The 25,404-nt window shown below is 40.4% G+C and overlaps 1 protein-coding gene across 1 annotated transcript in view; it reads right to left on the reverse strand.

The window, feature by feature from the left end:
* Positions 1 to 25,404, reverse strand: part of LOC124794739 (ribosome quality control complex subunit NEMF) — an 84,549-nt gene that overhangs the window by 36,242 nt on the left and 22,903 nt on the right. Inside the window, exons 4-9 of the mRNA XM_047258346.1 lie at positions 24,284 to 24,420; positions 17,626 to 17,789; positions 17,312 to 17,515; positions 10,967 to 11,253; positions 10,711 to 10,821; positions 10,432 to 10,628 (exon numbers count right to left, since the gene is read on the reverse strand). Of these exons, the coding sequence (XP_047114302.1) occupies positions 10,432 to 10,628; positions 10,711 to 10,821; positions 10,967 to 11,253; positions 17,312 to 17,515; positions 17,626 to 17,789; positions 24,284 to 24,420 (1,100 nt within the window). The remainder of the gene's footprint in view (positions 1 to 10,431; positions 10,629 to 10,710; positions 10,822 to 10,966; positions 11,254 to 17,311; positions 17,516 to 17,625; positions 17,790 to 24,283; positions 24,421 to 25,404) is intronic.

The raw sequence follows: 25,404 nt of genomic DNA on the forward strand, positions 1-25,404 counted from the left end.
ACATGCTGCGGTCCACCAGGGGACCGGTACGCGATGTGGAGAAGAAGTAGGGTGAGGGATGGAATATTCAGCAGCAGTGAGAATGACTTCCGTGAGGTGTGCGACCTGACGATCGCAGCTTGTGAAAATTTGACCCTGAAAGGTCGCCCTGGAAGAGAAGAGCCCCCAGTCTGCTTTGGAGATGTTCCAACTAGATGAGCACGGAGAGGGGGTATGCTGCAGGAGATGGATAACACATGAGAAGTGGTCGCTCGAATATGTATCAGAAAGTGCATACCACTCAAACCGGCGTGCAAGTTGGGTAGTACATATAGAGAGGTCTAAATGGGAATAGGTGTGAGATGTGTCCGAAAGAAAAGTAGGGGCGCCAGTATTGAGGCAGACAAGATTGAGCTGGTTCAAAAGGTCTGCTAACAGGGAGCCCCTCGGGCAGGATGCTGGAGAGCCCCAAAGGGGATGGTGGGCATTGAAGTCTCCAGTTAACAAAAATGGGGCAGGTAGCTGAGCAATAAGCTGCATCATGTCTGCCCTGGTAACGGCAGATGATGATGGAGTGTAAACGGTACAAATGGAAAATGTAAAAGTGGGGAGAGTAATTCGGATGGCAACTGCCTGCAGGCCGGTGTGCAATGTGATGAGATCGTAGTAAATATCATCCCGGACCAGCAACATAACCCCTCCATGAGCCGGAATACCTACCACAGGGGGTAGGTCAAAACGCACAGAGGTATAGTGTGCCAAGGCAATTTGATCACATGGGCGTAGCTTCGTTTCCTGGAGGGCTACGACAAGCGGACGGTGCAAGCGGAGCAGCAACTTCAAGTCCTCTCGGTTGGAGCGAATGCTGCGAATATTCCAGTGAATAAGTGCCATCGTAAGAAGAAAAGGAAGATGAAAGAAGGGGTCACCTCGAAGGCCGCTGAGGGCCTGGCTTCGAGCGAGCACTGCCGCCACTATCAGTAGGCGGACAGTCATCGTCCATTGGTTCTATAGGTTCATCGGCCATCTTGGTAAGATGGCCAGGAGGGGCAGCTTCCTCCGCCGGTGAACGGCCAGATGTTCGGCTACCAGCGGTGCGGCCAGGAGAAACGGATGACGGCCTGCGGCGGCAACCGCTGAGTGGCGCAGGAGAAGAAATGCGCCGTGGCGGAGAAGGAGAACTGTGCTTCCTATGAGCCTTCTTGGAAGGTCGTTTGGTGGAAGTACTGGTCGATGGCTGGGAGGTCGAGGTACGTAGGAAGTCTGCACGGGACAGATCCTTCTTGAAGGCCCGTGCATCTGACTTCTGGGTCTTTGTCTTAGCAGAAGCTGATGAAGGGGCTTGTGTCTGTGGGGTGATGGGAGGAGGAGGGGACGTCGACCGCGCGATCTTAGCACTGGCCGAACGGATGACCATGGTGCTGAAGGTCAGATCGCATGTCTGGGTTGCCACCTCCCTGGTAGTCCGAGGAGAGGCGAGGACAGTACTGTATTTCCCCGCTGGGAGCAGCGTGGGCTTCCTACTAGCAAACGGCTTGCGAGCAGCCGAGGTGGACACTTTCTCTTTGACCCGAATTTCTTGGATACAGCGTTCTTCCTTATAGATGGGACAGTCGCGGGAGGACGCAGCATGGTCACCCTGACAGTTCACACAACGAGGAGACGGAGGTGGACAGTCACCCTCATGGGCATCCCTGCCACAAGTGACACATCTAGCCGCATTGGAACAAGACTGGCGAGTGTGATTAAAACGCTAACACTGGTAGCAGTGCGTAGGTGTCGGGACGTGTAGGTGTCGGGACATAGGGGCGAACAGAAATAACCTCGTAGCCCGCTTTGATGCGCGATGGCAGCTGAACACTATCAAAGGTCAAGAAAAGTGTCCGGGTCAGTACAAGGTCATTGTTGACCTTTTTCATGACCCTATGGACAGCCGTCACGCCCTGCTCAGCGAGGAAAGACTGAATCTCCTCATCAGTCAATCCGTCGAGGGATCTAGTATAGACCACACCACGAGACGAATTCAAAGTACGGTGAGCCTCCACCCGGACAGGGAATGTGTACAGGAGTGTGGCTCGAAGCAGTTTCTGTGCCTGAAAGGCGCTCTCAGTTTCTAGTAACAAGGTACCATTACGCAACCTGGTACACGACTTGACAGATCCGGCTATGGCATCTACGCCCTTCTGGATAACGAAAGGGTTGATAGAGGAGAAATCCTTTCTGTCCTCAAATCGAGAAACGACGAGGAACTGTGGGGCAGGCGGTAGTACTTTTGTCACTGGTGGCTGGTCATGTTTCCGTTTGTGGGCAGAAGTCAAGAGAGAAGAAGAAAAATCCATTGCGGAGGAATCCCCCATGATTGCCAGCGTCTCCGATGGCGCGCTCCTTCCTTATGGGGACCCTCTCAGAGGGCACTCCTGCCTTAGCTGAATGTTTACACCTCAGGTCACACCTCCCGAGAAACAGACGGAGGGGCCAATCGGCATGGTCAGAAGGTATCAGCTCAGGCAATCACCCCTCCCCGGGCCTGGCCTTTACCAGGGGGTACGTGCGTGCCTTACTTGTCTACCCAGGGCGGGGAATTACGCGTTACCCCGTCACCGGCTACGCGTGCGAACACGTGGGTCGGCCTTCAGGCGCGCACAGGGAGGAAGGAAGAAGAGGAAAAGGAAGAGAGAGAGGACAGACTGTCTCAAACGCCGAGGCGGAGACCAGAGAAGGCAAGGAGAAGAAGGCAAGGAGAAGAAGGCCAGGAGAAGAAGGCAAGGAGAAGAAGGCAAGCAGAAGAAGGCAAGCAGAAGAAGGCAAGGGAAAGAGTAAGGAAGACAGTGAGATGGAGAAGAACAAAGAAAGGAACCAACCAAAGGAAGGAAGAAACGAGAAGGGAAAAACCAAAAAGACCACAAATATAGGTCGTGGAACCGTCCGTCTCCGAACGCAGGCACTAACTACCCCCTTGAGGGGGATGGACTCCTTTTAGTCGCCTCTTACGACAGGCAGGAATACCTCGGGCCTATTCTAACCCCTGGACCCGCAGGGGAGGCATAATTTGGTGTGCCTCTTAAAGGTTTTTTTGAGTTTCACACAAAATTTAACGCACAAGCGTTGCTTCTCAACCTCCGCCATCTCGAAATTTGCTGTGTGATGCAACGTCCTACTCAATACAGCACTGAACAATAACTCACACACATACAACAATGAAACTTCTGGCAGTTATATATCAAACACAGGTGTGTGCAGGGATGCAAACCGCATTTCACTCCAACACTCCATTGGCACGAAATTACGAATTTTCCAGTATTTTTTTGAACAGACCTCATATATGAGTCTCCTCCAGTTTCCCCTGTCCATCCAAAGTTCCTCATAATTGTCACACAGTGACAATGGGTACATCTCTCTACAGTACCTTCGAGATTTTATTTCTCCCACAGTTGCAAGACCTTTCTTTTGTTTACTGGTTTATGCCAAGATAGATGTTTTAAAGGATTCTGCTGGAACCATAAATCACCATCTTTTATGTAATTTTCTGGTGGCAACAGCGAAGGAGCTTCACTTTATGCGACTAAGATTACTACTAGATGGCCTTGTCAGTGTAACTACATCTAAGTTAGCACTCTCTTATTATATCTTGCAGGAGCCAGAAGCTATGAAGAAATTAGCAAAAAAGTACCACTATTAGAGATGTTGTGTGCATGAGCAAACACAAGAACTGGATAACCAGATAACCAGGAGGCTGAAGCACATTCTTACTATATCTAGTTCTTCAGGGTGTTGCTATACAGGGTGAGTCACTAACTATTGCCACCTAGGACATCTCCAAAAGTATCATAGTAGCTGTAAAATTTGTGGGACAAATGTTGTATGGGACAATGGGGGCTATAATATGACGTTGGTTTTTGTTGCTAGGTGGGGTCACATCAGAGATATGAAGGTCAACTTTTTTTTTTTAATTTTCTAATAGCAGCTATAGAGGTGAGTCCAATGACATGTAGCAGTAAGATCTTTGAAGGTCAACAAAGGTCAAAAAGGTGGCATGAACGTCCATTTACAGAAGGTGTTCGAAGTGATGACCATTGGTATCGATGCAGTGCTGCAATCTTCCTATCATGGATTGAGTGGTATTCCTTATCACATCGGCACTTGTCAAAGCACATGCTCAGACAATTCTCTCTTGTATATCATGTGAATAGTAAATATTTGCTGAATACGGCATATCCATCTAATGTGCCATTGACATGTAAACACCATTTGACGGTGTTGCAATACAACACTAATAGGAACAGTATGACTAGTATTGTTGAATCAGGTGAATGTGAATGATTTATTCCTTCGAGGAGCAGGTCGACATGCTTCTCATTTATGGAGAATGCCAACGAAATTCAGTGAGAGCTAGAAACTCATAAGCTGAAAGATATCTTCAACATACTCTCCCTACACATAAAATATGTGTACAATAAATTGAGAACAACTGGATCTTTAACACATTGGAAACACATCCGGCAAAGGAAAGTTACTAACAAGGAAACAGAAATTGGTACTCTTGCCACTTGGTTCCATATCCTTGAGTTAGTACACATCAAATCGCAAGGGAATCTGGCATGAGCCAGAGTAGTGTTGTTCATATTCTGTACCCCCATAAATATTCTTTACCATATCAGTATCCACCTACTATTAACTGGTATGGATTGTATGTGTCGCACTGAATTCCGCCGATGGGATCAACTTCAGATTCAGAGCAATGACACATTTATTAATTTGATTTTATTTACTGACGAGGCTACATTCACGAACCATGGAAATGTTTATTTGCATAACATGCATTACTGGGCAACTGAAAATCCTTGTTGGTTGCAGCAAGTTGCACACCAAAAACCGTGGTTGGTGAATGTATGGTGTGGGATTCTGGAGGATAGAATTATAGGTCCCTATTTCATCGTTCACCAGACTTGATGCCTCTGGAATTTTTCTTGTGGGGATTCATAAAAGACATTGTTTATAAAGACGTTCCAACTACACCTGAAGATATGCGAGAGAGAACTGTCAGAGCATGTGCTTTGATAAGTGCCGATGTGATAAGGAATACCACTCAATCCAAAATAATAAGATTGCAGCACTGCATTCATACCAATGGTCATCACTTCGAACAATTTCTGTAAATGGACATTCATACCCCCTTTGTGACCTTCGATGACCTTCCTAGACACATCATTGGGTTCATCTCGATAGCTGTTATCAGAAAATAAGTACCAAACTATAGCACCCCATTTAAAAAAAAAAAGTTGACCTTCATATCTCTGAAGTGACCCCACCTACCAACAAAAAACCAACATCATATTATGGCCCCCATTGTCCCTTGCAACTTTTGTCCCACAACTTTTCAGTTCCTATTTAAGGGGGGGGAGGCACTGCCATGAATGGTAAAATACCAGTGGTTACAGGTGTTGGAGCAGCACCTTTTTTAGGATAGGTAAGACAGAAAGATGTCAAGTTGTACGAGAGGTCAGGATTGAAACAAATCTTCAGTTTAGGAAAGAAATTAAACAGCACAATTCTAGCACATTTGATCACCAATCACAGCTATCAATTATAAATTTTCACCAATCACCAGAAATTTTATCTCCACCAAGTTGTGTATCTCAGTCCTAGGTAATTGCACTGATGAATTAAAGTCACCCAACCCAGTTGACATAATCTGCCTCTCTGAACACCATGTGACCACTGGTATAGGAACTAGGCCTAAGCACAATGAGAAACTCAGACAGGAGAGTACTGCAAATGTTAGAATAAGCAAAGGTTCTCATAAAAGTATAATTAAAAATAATGTAAGTATATTTCATCAAAATATTGGGAGCTTAAAGAATAAAGTAGATGAGCTTCTGGTTTGTTTAGAAGATTTAGAAGCTGAGAATGAAATAGATATACTATGCCTGTCTGAGCATCACATTGTTACTGATATGGATAAGGTAAATGTAAGTGGATATAAGCTCTCTGCACATGTAATGAGAGAAAATATGGAGAAAGGAGGAGTTGCCATATATGTCAAAAGTTATCATTGTGCAAAAAGTATAGAAACAAAAAAGTTTTGTGTAGAGAAACATATAGAAGCATGTGCCTGTGAGCTTAAATTAAACAAAGGCACATTTATAATTGTAACTGTATATAGGTCCCCATCAGGAAATTTTCATCTATTTCTGAAAAATTTGGACTCCTTGTTGTGCTATCTGTCAGACAGGGGGAAGCAAATTATTATTTGTGGGGACTTCAATGTAGACTCTCTGAAAGAGGGTAATAGGAAAAATGAACGAAGTATTACTCGGTTCTTTCAATTTGACACCCGTTATTGATTTTCCTACTCGGGTGGTAAAGGATAGCAGCTCACTGATAGATAACTTCTTTATAGACCAAGATAAGTTTAACCAGATAAATGCTCAGCCTGTTGAGAATGGTCTTTCTGATCATGGTGCACAGCTAGTTACAATATATGACACAGCTCCATTCAGCAATACTAAACAGTCCTCCAAAGTAGTACGTTCAGTCAACGATTTAACAATTGCAAATTTCAGGGAAAGCCTACAGCAGTTAGACTGGGATGAGGTGTACCGTGAACCTGATGCCAATTTAAAATATAATTTATTTCATGACATTTTTGTAAATGCATTTGAAAACTGCTTCCCCAAGAAAATAGTTAAATATACTCGTAAGAAACCTTGTAACAAACCATGGCTTACTAAGGGTATAAAAATATCTTGTAACCGGAAAAGGGAAATGTATCTGACAGCAAGAAAGAGTAGTGACCCAGAAACTATCAAAAATTATAAAAAACTACTGTGTTATATTAAGAAAAGTTATTAAAAAATCCAGGAGTATGTGTATCATGTCTGAAATCAGCAACTCTGATAATAAAATTAAAACAATTTGGAATATTATTAAAAGAGAAACAGGTCAACCAAGAGCAGAGGAAGACAGTATTACCATCAAATTGAATGAAAACTTTACGAACAAAAAGTCAGAAGTTGAAAATATTTTTAATAATCATTTTCTAAATGTTGTGGATATAGTAGGATCCAGGTGTTCATTAGAAGATGCTAGGCTGTTAATGGAAGAGGCCATACCTATGCAATTTGATACAATTGAAATCTCACCCACTTCTCCCTCTGAAATTAGGAAAATAATAAACTTGCTTAAAAGCAAAAACTCACATGGAATTGATGGCATTTCCAGCAAAATACTAAAAGCTTGTTCTCAACAGATAAGTAAGATTCTCAGTCACCTGTGTAATAGCTCTCTGGAACAGGGCATTTTCCCTGATAGACTGAAATATGCTATTGTTATAGGGGGATAGATCTGATGTCAACAATTACCGTCCAATCTCCCTTCTAACAGCTTTATCCAAAATTTTTGAGAAAGTAATGTATTCAAGAGTAGCTTCACATATCTGTAAAAATGAAGTACTAACAAAATGTCAGTTTGGTTTCCAGAAAGGTTTTTCAACAGAAAATGCCATATATGCTTTCACCAGTCAAATTTTGAATGATCTGAATAACCGAACACCACCCATTGGGATTTTTTGTAATCTCTCAAAGGCTTTTGATTGTGTAAATCATGAAATTCTGCTAGACAAGCTCAAGTATTGTGGCATGAGTGGGACAGTGCACAAATGGTTTAATTCGTACCTAACTGGAAGAGTGCAGAAAGTTGAAATAAGTAGTTCTCGTAACATGCAAAGATCAGCACATTCCTAAAACTGGGGAACTATCAAGAATGGGGTTCCACAAGGGTCAGTCTTGGGTCCTTCGTTGTTCTTATTATATATTAATGACTTGCCATTCTATATTCATGAAGAGGCAAAGTTAGTTCTCTTTGCTGATGATACAAGTATAGTAATCACACCTGACAAACAAGAATTAACTGATGAAATTGTCAATACTGTCTTTCAGAAAATTACTAAGTGGTTCCTTGTAAACGGACTCTCACTGAATTTTGATAAGACACAGTACATACAGTTCCGTACAGGGAATGGTATGACGCCATTAATAAATATAGACCTTAATCAGAAGCATATAGCTAAGGTAGAATATTCCAAATTTTTAGGTGTGTCCATTGATGAGAGATTAAATTGGAAGAAACACATTGATGATCTGCTGAAACGTTTGAGTTCAGCTACTTATGCAATAAGGGTCATTGCAAATTTTGGTGATAAACATCTTAGTAAATTAGCTTACTACGCCTATTTTCACTCATTGCTTTCATATGGCATCATATTTTGGGGGAATTCATCACTGAGGAATAAAGTATTTATTGCACAAAAGCGTGTAATCAGAATAATAGCTGGAGTCAACCCAAGATCATCCTGCAGACATTTATTTAAGGATCTAGGGATATTCACAGTAGCTTTTCAGTATATATACTCTCTTATGAAATTTGTTATTAACAACCAAACCCAATTCAAAAGTAATAGCAGTGTGCATAACTACAATACTAGGAGAAAGGATGATCTTCACTATTCAAGATTAAACCTAACTTTGGCACAGAAAGGGGTGAATTATACTGGCACTAAAGTCTTTGGTCACTTACCAAATAGTATCAAAAGTCTGACAGATAACCAACAAGTATTTAAGAAGAAATTAAAAGAATTTCTGAATGACTACTCCTTCTACTCCATAGAGGAATTTTTAGATGTAAATTAAGAAAAGAAAAGAAAAAAAATTAAAAAATAAAAAGAATAAAAATAAAAAAAATAAAAAATAAAGAAAAACAAAAAACACAAAAAAATAAAGTTGTTATATTAACTTAAGTATGTTGTTAAATTAACCTAATTATGTCATGTATTAGAAAATTCGACTCGTTCCACATCATTACGAAATATCGTATTCATGATCCATGGAACTAGTATTAATCTAATCTAATCTATCATACTTTCAGAGTTACTCTTGGTGACAATAGTTAGCGACTCACCCTGTACTATATAAGAACTGCAGTCAAACAGTACCACCCAAAACAATTACAGTATTTATTTATTTATTTATTTCTTGTTCCGTAGATCCAGTTAGTGAGTCAATCACAAGGATATGGAATGTGTCAAATTGTACAGGTTTCAATTTAAACTTACAATAAATACAAGGGCATTTCAATGGCAAATTGTACATAGTTTAAGTAAGACATACTATAAATACAGTAACAGATACAATGTCAGCTAGATAACATAACTACCATTTGACAGAAAAAGGAGTTTCAAATAAAGGTTAAAGATAAGAGCACAAAGTTAAATCAGATATTAGGCCTACAAGAGTAAATACATGTACAGCCAATCTGTTGTTACAAAAAGTGTGCTAATGCCCAAATGCACAATAAAATCAATTGAACTACTTCTAGACATAATACGTTTAGTGATGGGATACATTTTCTTTCAGGTATTCATCCACAGTATAATAAGATTTCTCTGTCAGGTAATCTTTGAGAACTTGTTTAAATTTTGGCAGTTCTGTATGAACACATTTGATATGTAGTGGTAGAGCATTGAACAGCTTAATGCTGGAGTAGTAAACTCCTTTTTGTACCAGAGTGAGACGTTTCATTTCTAAATGTAGATTGTTTTTGTTTCTGGTGTTATAACCATGGAATTTACTGTTGTCTTGGTAGATGGAATAATTTTTGCACACAAAGGTGAGCAAGGAAAAAATATACTGTGAGGCAGTTGTTAGGATACCTATCTTCCGAAACAAGTGCCTGCAAGAGTGTGTTTGATGGACCCCACACATTATTCTGATTGCTTTTTTTTGGATGGTGAAAACTTTTTTTGCAAGTGGTTGGTTCCCCCAGAATATGATAGCATATGACATCAATGAGTGGAAGTAGCCAAAGTAGGCAACCTTAATAGTGTCAACCCGTAATGCAAATGTTGCTGAGCTAAGTTTTTTACATAGATGAAGAATGTGAACTGACCAATTACATTTACTGTCTATGTAAGCACCCAGGAATTTTGTCTCCTCAACTTTCTGTATTGGTTGATCTCTACATTTTATGTTAATTTCATCGGGATTACTTTGTGATGTATGGAACCTCATATAATGAGTTTTATCTGCATTGAGTGAGAGACCATTTGAGGAGAACCAATTTAAGATGTCATTAAAAACAGTATTTGTAGTTTTTTCAAGATCATGATCAATCAAATCGTCAATTAGAATTGTGGTATCATCGGCAAACAGGGTAAATTTGCTGTTTGTCTCAGAACAAAGTAAGTCTTGGAAAAATACTGAAGATGTATGTTACACACTAACTTTGATGCTTTTTTGTCATTTAAGATATTACACAAATGTTATAGATTTTCTACCTTAAGTGTATCTGCGTGATGAACATCAGTCACCTACAAGTAAGTGTTGTCTTTCCTCATTTTTATTTATTGTTTCTGGCCTGGAATTTCTCTTATTGTAATATTCCCTCTACGTCACTTACCCAAATAGTTCTCGGAGCTAATAAACCAGTGGAATTTTTCAAACCAATACACTTTTCGTGCTTTACTGATGTTTACCATTGCTTGAACTTCCTTAAGAGTTTGTTTTGTTTTCCTCTCAGCAGACTTCAGAGCCTTGCTATGAGACTCAATGGTTTTCTGTTGCTTTTTGGCAGCATTTCTTTTCTGTTCATAGTACCTGTAAAATGGGAATTTTGTGATTCAAATAAGCAGTTTCATCTTACATATCTGTTACAAACCATAAGAATGTTTATTGTCACCTCCTTGCATTGGAATACGCAGACAGATCCAAATCAACATCAATTGTCATTGGTTTAAGAACTTCATCCCTACTTTCATCATCTGAGTAATCCTCATCAGCATATGGATCACTGAAAGCACAATGTCAACAGATTTAAAAATTTAAAGGACATTAGAACAGATATTTAAAAAAAGTTCACTGGCAAAATGTTTAAATTTTATGGACCATATTCAACAGTAACAGAAAATAAATATATTGAAATATTTTTAGTTTACCTGAGATGCAGTGTGATATGATTAATTTGAAGTTTGAGTCCTTTAATTGCACATGCAACAGGATGCTGACGGTTTTGGAGTTCTGTTACCATGGCCTGTATGTCTGGCCACGACATCTGATTTGCCAGTGCGGCACGAATAGCCATAATAGCATCATCAACCAACTGTTGGTTGCGGGTTATCAGCTCAGCCCGCTGCTTATCCAGTTCTTGTGTTTGCTCAAGTGCTTGAAGTCTCTGATCATGGTCCTTTCTTACATTTGCTAGTTTCTTCATAGCTTCCCGCTCCTGCAATTGATACTCTCATAAATTTCAAGCTCAAATGAGAAAGTGTGTTGCATTCACAGCACAATTTATTAACATAGTATGCACCATCTACTCACTTTTTTGCATTCCTTCTTTCTGGAGTAAAAAATTAAAAAGACTTTGGACCATAAGCATTACTGCCACCAAATTATTCAACAGTACTATAGTGTAAATGAGGCTGACAAAGTGTAATTATTGAACACAATGTTCTGTGCTGGTTTGTAGTGTGTTACATGAATGTGAGTTCTGCTCGATTACAGACACTACAGACAGCTGTTCCTTGCAGAAGAAATTTCAGTTTCCATAATGTAAAGCACTTATCAACTCTGTCTCCTACTTAACATGGAAAGGCGTTAGCATAAAACCAAAACACAGATCCCGCTTATCAGATTAAAATTGTGTGCCGGACCAAGAATCGGACTTGGGACCTTTGCCTTTTGCGAGCAAGTGCTCTGCCAACTGAGCTACCAAAGCACGACTCACGACTCGTTGTCACAGCTTTACTTCTACCACTACCTCATCTCCTACCTTCCAAACTTCACAGAAGCTCTCCTGCGAATCTTGCAGAACTAGTACTCCTGGAAGAAACTTCGCAAGATAGGAGATGAAATACTGGCAGAAGTAAAGCTGTGAAGACAAGTCCTGAGCCATGCTTGGGTAGCTCAGTTGGCAGAGCACTTGCCCGCGAAAGGCAAAGGTCCCGCGTTCAATTCTCGGTCCAACACACAGTTTTAATCTGCCAGGAAGTTCCCACTTACATTGTTTGCAGCCTCCTCAAAAACAATGCCATCAACAGTCTTCCTTTAGGAAAAAAGTGGCGTAAATCACTATTTAACAAACAGCTGCGGCACTCAGTGAACACAAGACAGAGAAATCATCTACCTGTGAGTAACTCTCTCTTCTCTATTACTCTGAAAAGTATTTTACGAGGTTTTTGCAAGAACTGAAGATAGTCAGAAAGAAACCTTGTATTTTCAAGGACAATTACATGGTTTTCCCCTGCCATACCCCTTCTATTCTCTGCCGGAATTCTTAAGATTTATTTAACTGAGATTTCAGAAGGATCATACATACAGCAGTGACTCAGAATTGTTACCCGATCCACCCAACCCAAATTTAGTTTTCCTAAATACTGCAATGATTCTTTATGACAAGCTATGGCTGTCACATTTCCATTCCTTACTCTTTATTAGCAATTTGCATTTGGTGTATTATATATTAAGTGTATTACATCGTTTTTCATCTAATGTTTTTAAACAATCTGTTATAATATGACTTTCTTATAATGACCCTATGGAATAAAAAAAAAAAATCTAAACTTTCAGAATATTGCAAAAACTGGAAATAATGGCAGTGGGGTTGTGTGATGGTATGAGGTTGGGTGGGGGCAGGGGGCAGGAGGGGTGCGTCAGCAATGTTATCTATATCCTAGACAATGCTGATTAGAAGTTTAGTAAACATGAGTAATTAGAAATTTAGTAAACATGAAAAGTCCTTCCTTAATCTACTTTTAATATGAATTGGGACATATTATTACCAACCACACTGATGAGGTGCCGAGTAGTGACAGACATATTTGAAAATAGGCTTATGGATGTTATTTGGATTTGACACAAAGTCTTTTGTCAGATGAACAAACACATGCACGTACGCGCACAGTGCTGCCTGTAGGAGCATGCAGGGAAGAGGTAATGTGATTGGGGCAGGATAGTGAGCAGTTAGTTTCAGCATCATGAGGCTGTGCTTGGCTATGGAGGGGGCGGGGAGGGGGGGGGGGGAAGCAGAAAAGACAAGCAGAGAAGGAGTAAGGGAGAAGGGCAATGGAAGTGCACTGGGGTGGGGTGGGGGGGGGGGGGAGGTGAATAGGAGGCATGATTAAGGCTGAAGCAGGAGCAGGGAAGGGGATAGAGGCTGGCAGAGTGGAGAAAAGGGACTATAGCCAGTTTCACAAATAATGGTGGTTTACACAGGCCAAGGCACAGATGGGGATACAGTGTTGCCAGCTACAAATGACAGTTGCAGTACACAAATACAAATGCTTTGCACTTGAAGAAAGCACGTATCCTCCAAATTACGTCTCTTGCTTACTTATGTACAATTTGTCACTTACTATCACCATCAGCAATGACAAGTTGCTACAAATGGAATAAAAATTCACAATGTAATTCTCAATTATCAAGCTTAATGCTTGCATTGGCTTCAACCATCCGAGCAGACTGCTCAGAATAGTACTGAATGTTCACTGGCTGTTGCAGACTATGCGATTTAGGTGCACAGAATGAGCCTAAACTCGATCATCAATCATGAAAGCTGAGACCATGGGGGGTCATGGGAACAAAGGATACATTCCAGAGAGAACTCTTACCATTTAGAAAAGCTGATGGATCAAGCTGTGATGCAGTCATTGAAGTCAACCACACCGTGTTGCATGGCATGCTTGGCAACTGGTGGTCAAGCTGTCTTTTCATCACTATTTGGCAGTGGCCATTCATGACGACACACAGCTTCTTCTTCATGTCCAAGAGAACACTGCACAGTGTCTGAAGATAAGTTGGTAAACTAAGTAAGTGCCTGCTTTCACGAGTGACTCTGCCTTGTAGGAAATTTCTAGGATATGAATGTAGTAGGTGGTAGTGGGAGGATGTATTACTAAGGTCTTGTATTTCTGTCTTTTGTAAGAACAAGGGCCATAGTTGAAGGGGTTGGCAGGAAGAATGAAACAGGGATGGACCAGAACCAGAATATTGTGTAGGTTCACAGTGCCTGGCAGAACAACACTGTAGGAGCATATGCCTCATTTCAGGGCACAAACAGAGGTAGTCAAAACACTAGCAGAGAATGTGATTTAGTTGCTCCAGCCCTGGGTGATGCCAAGTCACGAAGGGGTACTCCTTTGCCTTTGTGACTGGTCATTGATGACAATGGGTGGGGCTGTATGGAAGGGACTTCCTGGTGTGGAATGGTTAGAATCTGTCGAAAAGGAGGTACTGTAGGTGGTTGTTAAGTTTAATGTGGACAGCGGTATTGATGGAGCCATCCGAAATGTGTATATCAACAGTGAGGAAGGTGGATTATTAAGCTGACAAGGCCAAGGTGAAATGACTGGGAGAGAAGGTACTGAGATTTTGGAGGAATATGGATAGGGCATCCTTACCCTAGGTGCAGATAATGAACATATCAGTGTCTGAACCATGTGTGGGGGCCTGGGATTCTGTGTGGCTAGGAAGGTTTCCTCTAGATGGCCCATAAATAAGTTGGCACAGGATGGCGTCAAGCAGGTTCCCAGATGTTTGTAGGTGATGCCTTTAAGGATGAAGTATTTATGGGTGAAGATATAGCTGGTCATGATGACCAGCAAGTTGTAGACCTGGAGTCTGTTGGGCACTGAGAAAGATAGTGTTAATGGTGGTGAGGCCATGCAACTACTTCCTCAATTATTTGTTGGATTTTCTGTCTTCCTCTACAGTTTCCTCTTGTACCATGGAAGTTATTCTGTGATGTCTTAACAGACGTCTTACCATACTGACCCTCCTTCTTGCCAGTTTTTTCCATATATTCCTTTCCTCGCCAATTCTCTGGAGAACTACTTCATTTCTCTATCTTATCATTCCGCATAATTTTCAACATTCTTTTGTAGAACCAGGAGGGGGCATAGAGAGTAGTGAGCAGAGTGCCAGGTGGTAAAGGAACAGGAACTGTGGACAGTCAGTATAGTAAACAATTGGTATCTTTTATACAGCAGAAAGGCTATAGTTAATAGGCTGAAGGTGCTGATCCACAACGCAAAGATTCTCTCTGTAGGGGTACTACCCATCTGTAATGGGGTATCCTGGGTGGTTGGGTTTGTGTGTTTTAGGAAGCATAAGAGCAGGGATGAGGAGTGGGAGAAATTCATGGGAGAGGGGACTTACAGTTTTGACGAGGGACTGGATATCATGCTGGATTTCTGGAATGGGGCCACTATGGGAGGGCTCGTAGGTGGATCCATCCGACAGCTGATGTGGGCCCTCAGCTACGTAATCCCTGCAGTTCGTAAAAGTGGTGGAGCCTTGGTTGGCAGGAAGGATTGTAAGGTTGTGATAAGTTTTAATGTGGTGGATTATGGTTCTTTCTGTGGGTGTGAGGCTGGTTTTCATGTTGAGGGTTTGGGGGGAGTGATGACAAGGTAATACTTGAAGTTTGGAAATTCTGGAAAGTTATCAATTGATAGTTCAGCGGCAGCAGGGTGGATCACAGTTGGCTGGAGGAATAAACTGATTACAACAGGGCTGGTTTTGGGACAAGTCTGAATGGTAAGATTGGTGACGGAAAAGTGTTTCCATTGTAGAGATCAGGAGAAGGAGAGAGGATCTTTAATAAGCCGATTATGATTGGACTTTGGAGCAGGGGCAGAAAAGGTTGAGGCCTTTGGAAAGGACTGATCTTAGGCTTTTGGAAGACAGGTTCGTAATTGTTTATGGATCAGTTTGGGCTCTGGGTTTTGTAGTGTGACAGGAGGAAGTTTCTGAGAGTGTGGCAAATGCAGTAGGTCAGTAACACAGGATTTGGTGACTATGAAGGAGTGTGGGGGAGGTTGGATGGAGGCTCTTGTGATGGTGATGGGCAGTGATCATCCAACATTTGTACAAGGGGAACAGACTGGGCAGTTTTTTGAGGTGGTGGTGTGCATGCTACTCTAGTTCCTGGAGAGTAAGAATGTTAATCTGGGAGATGGGCTGTAGGATGTCAGCCTTCCAGAGGAGGAGGATTTTGCAGCTGGAGCAGGGGTAGTGCAAGAAGGCTGGGTTTTAGTAATTGGTTTTGCACAACTAGGTTGGTGAGGGTTATAGTCTGATGGAATTTAAAAAGGTAGTGGTCATCATGGAAGGAAGGCTTACAGCTGGAGCTGGGTGATTTTGTGGTAAGGCTATTTGGGAGGGATTCCACAAGTGAGGCAATAATGCAGGATCAGTATGTGGGACGGGATTATGGCTACAGATAGGGAAAATTTTCTGTATTGCCACAGATGGAAGGAGCAGGGATTCATAGTGGAGGATAAAAAACACTTAGAACTGTCTTAAAAATTACAGCTAATAAAAGACAGACAATGAGTAGTGTAACAGAACAGCGAACAGAAATAAAGGGAAAGAGTACTGGGTTGTAAGATGGTAGAGAAACTACTAGGCAAAATAAAACAATGAAAACCCAAGGAGGAATAACTTGTGATGAATTAGGATAGAATATTACTCAACACATAAAGGTGGCACTGAGCCGTAGACATGCACATTTAATAGTAGATTATTGGATGGTTAGCTGGCCTAAGTAGTGACGTCTGCAGGAGTGGGTAATGGGGGTACAGAAGTGGTGTATCAATTACTGTGACCAATTTTATACGTAAAAGTTGCCAGAGAATTAAAGTAGTTAGAAACATAAAGACACAATAATACACTCATACAATTACCAACCTGCATCAGATATATACCAATTTGCTTTGGTTTTCAAAAGAGCATTATGAGTATCAATATAACTATGAATTTCTTGAATACTCAACCTCAGGACAGTGCATAAAATTTAACAGTATTCACATAATACCCATCTTACTTCATGGTAAGGCATGCAGTCATATTCTCCTATCAACATTATCATACTGTAAGTCACAAACAACAGCATGACCACAAAGAATCTAAGTTTATTCTTCTTCCACTTACAAGCAAACACCAACTCAGAATACAAACACAGAAATAATCACAGTACTGATACAAGCAGTTGCTGACAATAAGTGTGAACATAATATAAGAGCAAGTGCCTGCTGTACTGTGCTCCAGTAGATGGTGTAGCAGATGATGTGCTGTGTGCACAAGTCAAGTGGCCCATACAGGACGCCTCTGGTGGCTAGCCTGTGCAAATGCCATTTGAAGCGTAGTGTGTCGGGGGCCTGGTGCAACTGCACTTAGCCAAGTATTTACGTACAGGGTTATAGCATCAACAAATTGTTTCATGCTTATTGTGCAAACTTTAATAATTTCAATAAACACTAATAAGATGCAGACAACATTCTCACCATCTGCAAAGCTTTCATATCAATCTTTTGACCTTCCAGTGTAGAGAAAAATTCATCAACTGCAGCATCAAAGGTAGGAAATTCCTTATGCGGCTGATTACTATGCTGCTCAAATATCATTGGATGAAATTCTATATTTGTAAAAAAGTCCTCTTCGCCTCCATCTGGTAGTGGACGTTTTTCTTTCTTTTGAAGAATGTATCCCTGCACAGTTGTAAATAATACACATAGAAACACCACTTCGTGGAAAAAACAAATTTTGAAAATTCTGTGAATTCACAATAATCCAAGCAAGAATGAAAAATCAGTTCTACCTTTGAAACTTGCCTAGCAGCATTTTCCATAAGCTTTTCAGCTTCAGTGAGTGCTTCACAAAGCTTTGGCAAATCCTCTGTCACACTGAAATTTTTCCCAAATTTACATCCACTGGGAAAGCCACCTCTAAGTAGTACGTGCTCAATGACTGCTGGCCCATATTCTAAACAAATACATGATGATTATTTTGAAAGTTATAGTTCAAACAAACACTACTTCAATCATATGGACTCTATTATCAAAGAAAAGACTGACACAGGAATTGTCTTAATGACAAGATCAACACTTACTTTGAGAAACATGCAAACATATTTAATTTTAACTTCTATACAGGTACTGAATAAATCTATCAAGCTAAAGTGATGTGAAATTATTACTTTTAAATTATTTTTACTGTCACTTTAACAAGTATGTAGCCAGATAGCTGCGGCTGCACAATTTACATCTGTAACACAATTTGCTGATGCAGTGAAGACTGGACATACTTTCCTACGTGGTACTGCAAACTGCCTTGACAGAAGTGCTAACAGCAAATTTTGTCAGGGTATATATGCACTTTTAGCATTCGAATTTACGAGATGTGAACTGGTTCACCAACACATATTGTTCTATTAGCAATGAGCTTTTGGACAGCAAATCTCATGCTATCACCTCTCTGTGAATAGTTCTGATCTACATATGGAGCAAAAGTAATGTATAATGAATGAGAAGGATGCCTGATGTCAGTATACTTTACAGCATGTTTTATACTAACCAAGTGGATGAGTGAGCTTTCATAATTTTTTTTTATGTTTTGTATTTCTGCATCACAATGACACTGCTAGCAATGGAGCTAAATTTGTATAACGTCCAGGTTACATCTCTGTTGGAATGCCCAAATCTGTAAGCCTCTATGCAGGTGAACCATTTGAAATTTGAAATCATTTGATTCTTTCTGTTGGCTCACTCTGGAGAGAAGTACAGGATACGGAGACATTGCGTCTCCACTTATATATGCCATATATCCCTGAATGTGTGGCTTGACATGGTGCAGAGACTGTTAATTGGATGTGGGAAAGTCTGTAGTTCAAGAAGATAGGAAAAAAAAAAAAGGTGGGCTGTTATCTCTCAATCAGGTGGGGCCTCAATTGGCATCACGAGGCTAAGTTCAGCCCAGTCCAGTCCTTTCACAAAGAAAAAATCCCTGGCAGTACTGGGAATCAAATTTGGGTCCCCCACAAGACAGTCTGACACAGTGACCACTTGGCTATGGAGGCAGACAGGTAGAAATAAAAACAATAGCAAACAATAGCAAACTGTAAAAATTTGGGGAACATTGATAGGTAATTAGGGGTAAAAAGGACATAAAAAGAAGTTAGGATTAAAAAAGGGATAAAATAGCAGATTATAATGCGCAGCTCCCCCCCCCCCCCCCCCCACATGCATGGAGGGAGGGAGAGATTTATAATGCAGAATCCTTACAGAACACTGGGGGAAGAAATGCTGTGGAAGAGAAACCATGAACAAAGAGGAGCATAAATTAAAACCAAGTGGACGGTAACAGGCCAAAAAGGAAAAAAGACTAGGTTTTAATGTTGTGCAGTCTTTTACAGATGACACACAATCTCAGATAAGAACGAATTGGGAGGCAATTGGCAAGGCTGTTTTCCAAAGAAATATGCTGGATTCACCTACATCAGTTTAAGGAAACCCAGGAAAACCTAGATCTAAATAATCAAATGGCCATGGTGTTAGCACTGCTCCTTCCAAATGTCAATCCAGTTCAAATTGCTCTGAGCACTACGGGACTTAACTTCTGAGGTCATCAGCCCCCTAGAACTTAGAACTACTTAAACCTAGCTAACCTAAGGACATCACACACATCCATGCCCGAGGCAGGATTCGAACGTGCGACCGCAGCGGTCGCGCGGTTCCAGACTGTAGCGCCTAGAACCGCTCGGCCAACCCAGCCGGTGTCAATCCAGTGCCCTAGCCTATGTGCCACCTTGTTCTCTGCTAACAGACCAGTATGTGTTGGTGAGCCACTTAATACTGGGTTGGAAGAGCAGAAGCAAGTCTCACAGACGTTTTAAATTTCCTATTATTCAGTACAACTTACATGACACACAAAAACCTCTAGAAAGAAAAGTCATATGGATATCACACACATAGTGAACACTGTCAACAACACTTTCTATCAATACTGAATGTACCAATGCACAACAATCGCAAGACAGCTGAATAACAAAAGCTAGGGTGAATATCACCACTAACATTGCATAAATTGAAGATAATATCTGAGCACTGCACTAGAAGTTGGGTTTTCATTTGGTTTCTCACCTTCCCCAGTTCAATCGCATGTTATGTTTACTTTAATGGTCACAAAAAGGAAATGAAATTAGTTTCTGCAAATATTGCCTATCTACAACTATATCCATACCCTGTGAAGCACTGTGAAGTGCATGGCAGAGATTATGTCCCACTTTACCAGTTTTTAGGGCTTTTTCCCATTCCATTCACATTTGGAGCACAGAAAGAATCATTGTTCGACGACTGTACATGCCGTAAGTAATCCAATCTTTTCCTCATGGTCCCTATGGAAGTGATATGAAGAGGGTTGTAGTATATTCCTAGTCATTTAAAGCCAATTCTTGAAATTTTGTTCGTGATAGTTTCCATCCATCTTCAAAAGCCTGCCAGTTCAGTTTCTTCATCATCTCTATGACACTCTCTTGCAGGTCAAACAAACCTGTGACCATTCATGATGCCCTTTTCTGTATACATTCAAAATTCCCTGCTAGTACTATTTGGTACAGGTCCCACATACTTGAGCAATATTCTATCGTAGGTCACATGAGTGATTGTAAGCAACCTCGTATATAAATTGCCAATGACCTTGCTGTAGTGGTAACACCAGTTGCTGTCAGATCACTGAAGTTAAGTGCTGTTGGGCTGGGCTAGCACTTTGATGGGTGACCATCTGGTCTGCCTAGAGCTGATGGCAAGTGGGGTGCACTCAACCCTTGTGAGGCACACAGAAGAACTACTTGATTGAGAAGTAGTGGCTCCAGTCTTGTAAACTGACATACAGCTGGGAGAGCAGTATGCTGACCACGTGCCCACTCCCCCCCCCCCCCCCCCCCCCCATCCCATATCCGCATCCAGTGACGCCTGTGTGCTGAGGGGATGGCACACCGGCTGGTTGGTACCATTGGGCCTTCATGGCCTGTTCGGACGGAGTTTAGTTTTCCTTTATAGACTGATTGCATTTCTGTAATATTCTATCAATAAACTGAAGTTTGATACCTGCTTTATGGAAGACTGAGCCTATATGTTAATTCCATTTCATATCCCTATAAAGTGTTATACCCAGGTATTTGAATGAGTTTACAGATTCCAACTGCGACTCACATACTACATTCTTAGGATACCATGTTTCTTTTATTTTCTGAAACGGAGAATTTTACATTTCTGAATATTTAAAGTAAGTTGCCAATCTTTGCAGCTCTTTGAAATCTTATCAGACTGCATTTCATTGTAGATAACTGCATCATCTGCGAGAAGTCTGGCGTTACTATTAATATTGTCCACAAGATCAATAATATACAACACGAACAGCATGGGGACCCAACACACATCCCTGGGGCAGTTACGTCTACATCTGTCGGTGACCCTCCATCCAGGATAACATGCTGCGTCCTACCAATAAATGCTCAAATGAGTCACAAGTTTCATTTGATACCCCATGCTATCACACTTTTGATAATCAGTGTTGGTGTGGTACTAAGTCAAATGATTTTCGGAAACTGAGAAACTCTGCATCTACCTGACTTTCTTGATCGATGACTTTCAGGAAATCATGTTAGAAAAACATGAGTTGGGTTACACATGACCTATACTTTTGAAAACCATGCTGATTGGCATGGAGAAGATCATTCTGTCTAATATTTCTCATTTTGTTTTAGTTCAGAATATGTTCTAAGATTCAACAACAAACGGATGTCAAGGATATTTGATCCCTTCTGCTACCCTTCATATAGGCTGGTGTGACCTGTGCTTTCTTCCAGCAACTGAGCATGGTTTTTTGTTTGAAGGATTTACAGTAGATCATAGTTAACAAAGGGGCTAACTCAGCTGCAAATTGGGTATAAAATCCAATAGGGTTTCCATCGGGCTTTGGGGCTTTGTTCAGTTTTTATGATTTCAGATATTTCTCACTGACACTAATTTCTATTTCATTCACCTTTTAGTGGTACGAGAATTAATATGCAGCAATACTCCTGGGTTTGCCTTTGTAAAGGAACATTTTTAAAAAATGTTAAGCATTTCCACTTTTGCTTTACTGCTCTGAATTTTGAGTTACTACCTTGTCCATGAGTGACTGGACACTAAATTTGGAGCCACTAACAGCCTTTACATATGTGCAGAATTTCTTTGGTTCTTGCGGAAGATCTTTTGACACTAATCTATACAGAAGTCATTGACGGTTTCACACACTGTTCCCTTGGCTGCCACATGCATTTAATTCACCATCTGTCTAGCTACTGCTCTATGCTTTGTTTTATATCTATTATGCAGTAGTTTCTGTTTCTTTAAGCAGGGTAGTGCAGTGGGTAGCTCACTGGACTCATGTTCGGGAAGACGACAGTTCAAACCCACATCCAGCCATCCTGATTTAGGCTTTCCATGATTTCCCTAAATCACTTACGGTAAATGCTGGGATGGTTTCTTTGAGAAGACATGGCTGATTTCCTTCTCCATCTTTACTGAATCTAAGTTTGGGCTCCGTTTCTACTAATGACCGTGGCCGGTGATATAAAGTCAGTTTGTAGTAAATATATTTCTGTTACTGATAAGTCAGATATATGTATAGTATTTAACAATCACTTTCTGAGCATTGTTTGTGAATTAAATAAAAACTTTGTTTCTACAGGAAATCATACAACTCTTTGGAAAATGCCTTTCTGAGACTGATGTCTGAAATACTCCTCTTTGATACTGAAAAGGAGGAGACTGAGTCAATAATTAAATCACTGGAGACTTCAGACTCTCATGGATATGATGAAGAGCCTAGCAGAATATTAAAGTACTGTGCTGCACATGTTAGCCCTTACTTGACCATATTTGTAATTTTTCCTTTAAGAATGGTCAGTTTCCTGAACAACCAAAGTACACAGTAGTAAAGCCGCTTTATAAAAAGGGGTAATGTAAACAATTTTAGACCTATTTCTATGCCATCAGTGTTTACTAAAGGCTGTGTATGTTAGGATAATTGATCATTTTATGTCACATAATTTGCTATCAACTGTACAGTTCGCTTTTAAAAGTGGTTTAACAATTGAAAATGATATATATTCTCTTTTCTCTGAGAGGTACTGGGTGGATTAAACAAAAGGTTTCAAATGCTAAGCATCTTCTTTGATTTAACTAAGGTGTTTGGGTGTGATCACAAAATATTGCTCCAGAAGTTGGACCATTGTAGAATACGGGGAGTTGCTCACAATTGGTTCGCCTCTTGCTTTAACAACAGACAGCAAAAGGTCATTATTCACAGTGTTGAGAATGGCTATTATGTGAGGTCCGAGTGGGGCACAGTCAAATGGGGGGTGCCTCCGAGATCAGTGCTGGGGCAACTCCTCTTCCTTATTTATATAAATGATATGCCCTCTAGTATTACAGGTGATTCTAAACTATCTCTGTTTGCTGATGACACTAGCTTGGTAGTAAAGGATGTTGTGTGCAACAGTGGTACTGTTTCAAATAGTGCTGTTCATGACATAAGTTCATAGCCTGTAGAAAATAAACTAATGCTAAATCATAATAAGACTCAGTTTTTACAGTTTCTAACACACAATTCAACAAAACCCAATGTTTTAATTTCACAGGATGGGCATGTGCGTAGTGAAACTGAACAGTTCAAATTTCTAGGTGTCCAGATCACAGAAGAATGTTGTGCAAAGCCCACATTCAGGATCTTAATGAGAAACTTAATGTTGCCATTTTTACTACCAACACACCCATTCACAACAGTCTCTAAACTGCATGATAGGAAGTCAGGGCGATTTCCAGCTGCTCACAAACAGGAACCAACTCATCTCCTGCCTGAGAACAGCAAACACACTGGGGCTGCATTATAACTGGTACAATATTTTACATATCAGTCAACAAACAACTTATGCCTGGAACAGTATTTAACACAATAGAAAACAAATACCTTTATACTGAGTTTGCTGATTCTCTGAGTTTGATATGCTACAAATATTACCAGAAGTTTTTGGAACGTAAGTGATTTATAACCAAAAATGAGATATCTATTACAATGGCAAAAAGTTGGTACAAGTTTTACTGTTTCTCCGTAGCATTTTTCAGGTTATAGTCACAAAGAAAATTTGAGAGTAGCGTTAATTTATGATAAAGGCAAACAATACACACTCCAATTAAATGAGAGAACTAATATGACAGGATATGTGACTTATTCACAGCAACTGTAAATCATAACACTAATTTATTATGAAATAAGTAATGTGAAACACTATTAAATTGCAAAAATCTTTGCAAGTATCTGAAACTTGTCAAAATTATATTACTTTCACATAAACATAAAACAAAATTTTGGAACTGATAGTTCCTACCAACACCCTCATAATAGAATCATTACCACATTTATGTAATACTTACCAAGGTTTGTGTTCAATATCTTTTTTAGATTATCACCCTCTTTGGATGATGCAAATACTGACTGAAGTTTTTCTAGAGATGGTGCTCCTTCATGAGTTCGTGCCCTATTCATTGGGTATTTTTCCTTTATCGCAAATCTGCAAAATGTTTGAGGGAAAGTAAAAGTTGAAAGTGCATGAAAACAATTATATACTTAAGGTACAAACGTACATGATAGTGAAGTCCCTAAGAGGCCAATCAAGAGTATGAAATTGCAGAAGTGAGTACAGAAACTAATACTAATTCAAATAATCAAAAGAATTTACGATGATGATAAATTAATTTAGAATTTATTGTCAGATGATCAGGCCATCAAATATCTAATATTTGCAGGAGTTTATAGGTGCACATTTCAAATCAAAATTATGAACAGTGCCAGCAGCATGAGTTAATTTCAAAGAATTGGTTTGGTAGGAAATCATTGCTGTTTATGCACAAGGGTACATCTACATCAATATTCTGCAATCCAACTTACGAAGTATGGAAAATGGTACCCCATACCACTATTAGTCATTTTCTTTCCTGTCCCACTAACAAATAGAATGAGGGAATAACAACTATCTATATGCCTGTCTATATAGCCCTAATTTCTTGTATCTTATCTTTGTGGTCCTTATGTGCAACGTATGGTGGAGCCAACAGAATTGTTTTGTAGTCAGCTTCAAATGCTGGTTACCTACATTTTCTCAATAGTGTTCCCTGAAAAGGATATCGTCTTTCTTCCAGGGATTCCTCAAAGCATCTTCATAACACTTGCATGTCATTTGAACATACCATTAACAAATCTATCAGCCTGCCTCTGAACTGCTTTGATGTCTTTCTTTAATCTGACCTGGTACGGATCCCAAACAATCGAGCCATAATGAACCTCACTTTCCTAGAATCCTCCCAATAAACCAAAGTCGACCATTCACCTTTCTACCACAATCCTCACACACTCGTTCCATTTCATACCACTATGCAATGTTACATGCAGATATTTAAACGATGTGACTGTCTCAAGCAAGACACTACTAATGCTTTATCCAACCATTGTGGGTTTGTTTTTCCTCCTCAGTTGCATTACCTTAGTTTTCTACATT

The sequence above is a fragment of the Schistocerca piceifrons genome, chromosome 1, assembly GCF_021461385.2.
Source record: "Schistocerca piceifrons isolate TAMUIC-IGC-003096 chromosome 1, iqSchPice1.1, whole genome shotgun sequence".
NCBI lineage: Eukaryota > Metazoa > Arthropoda > Insecta > Orthoptera > Acrididae > Schistocerca > Schistocerca piceifrons.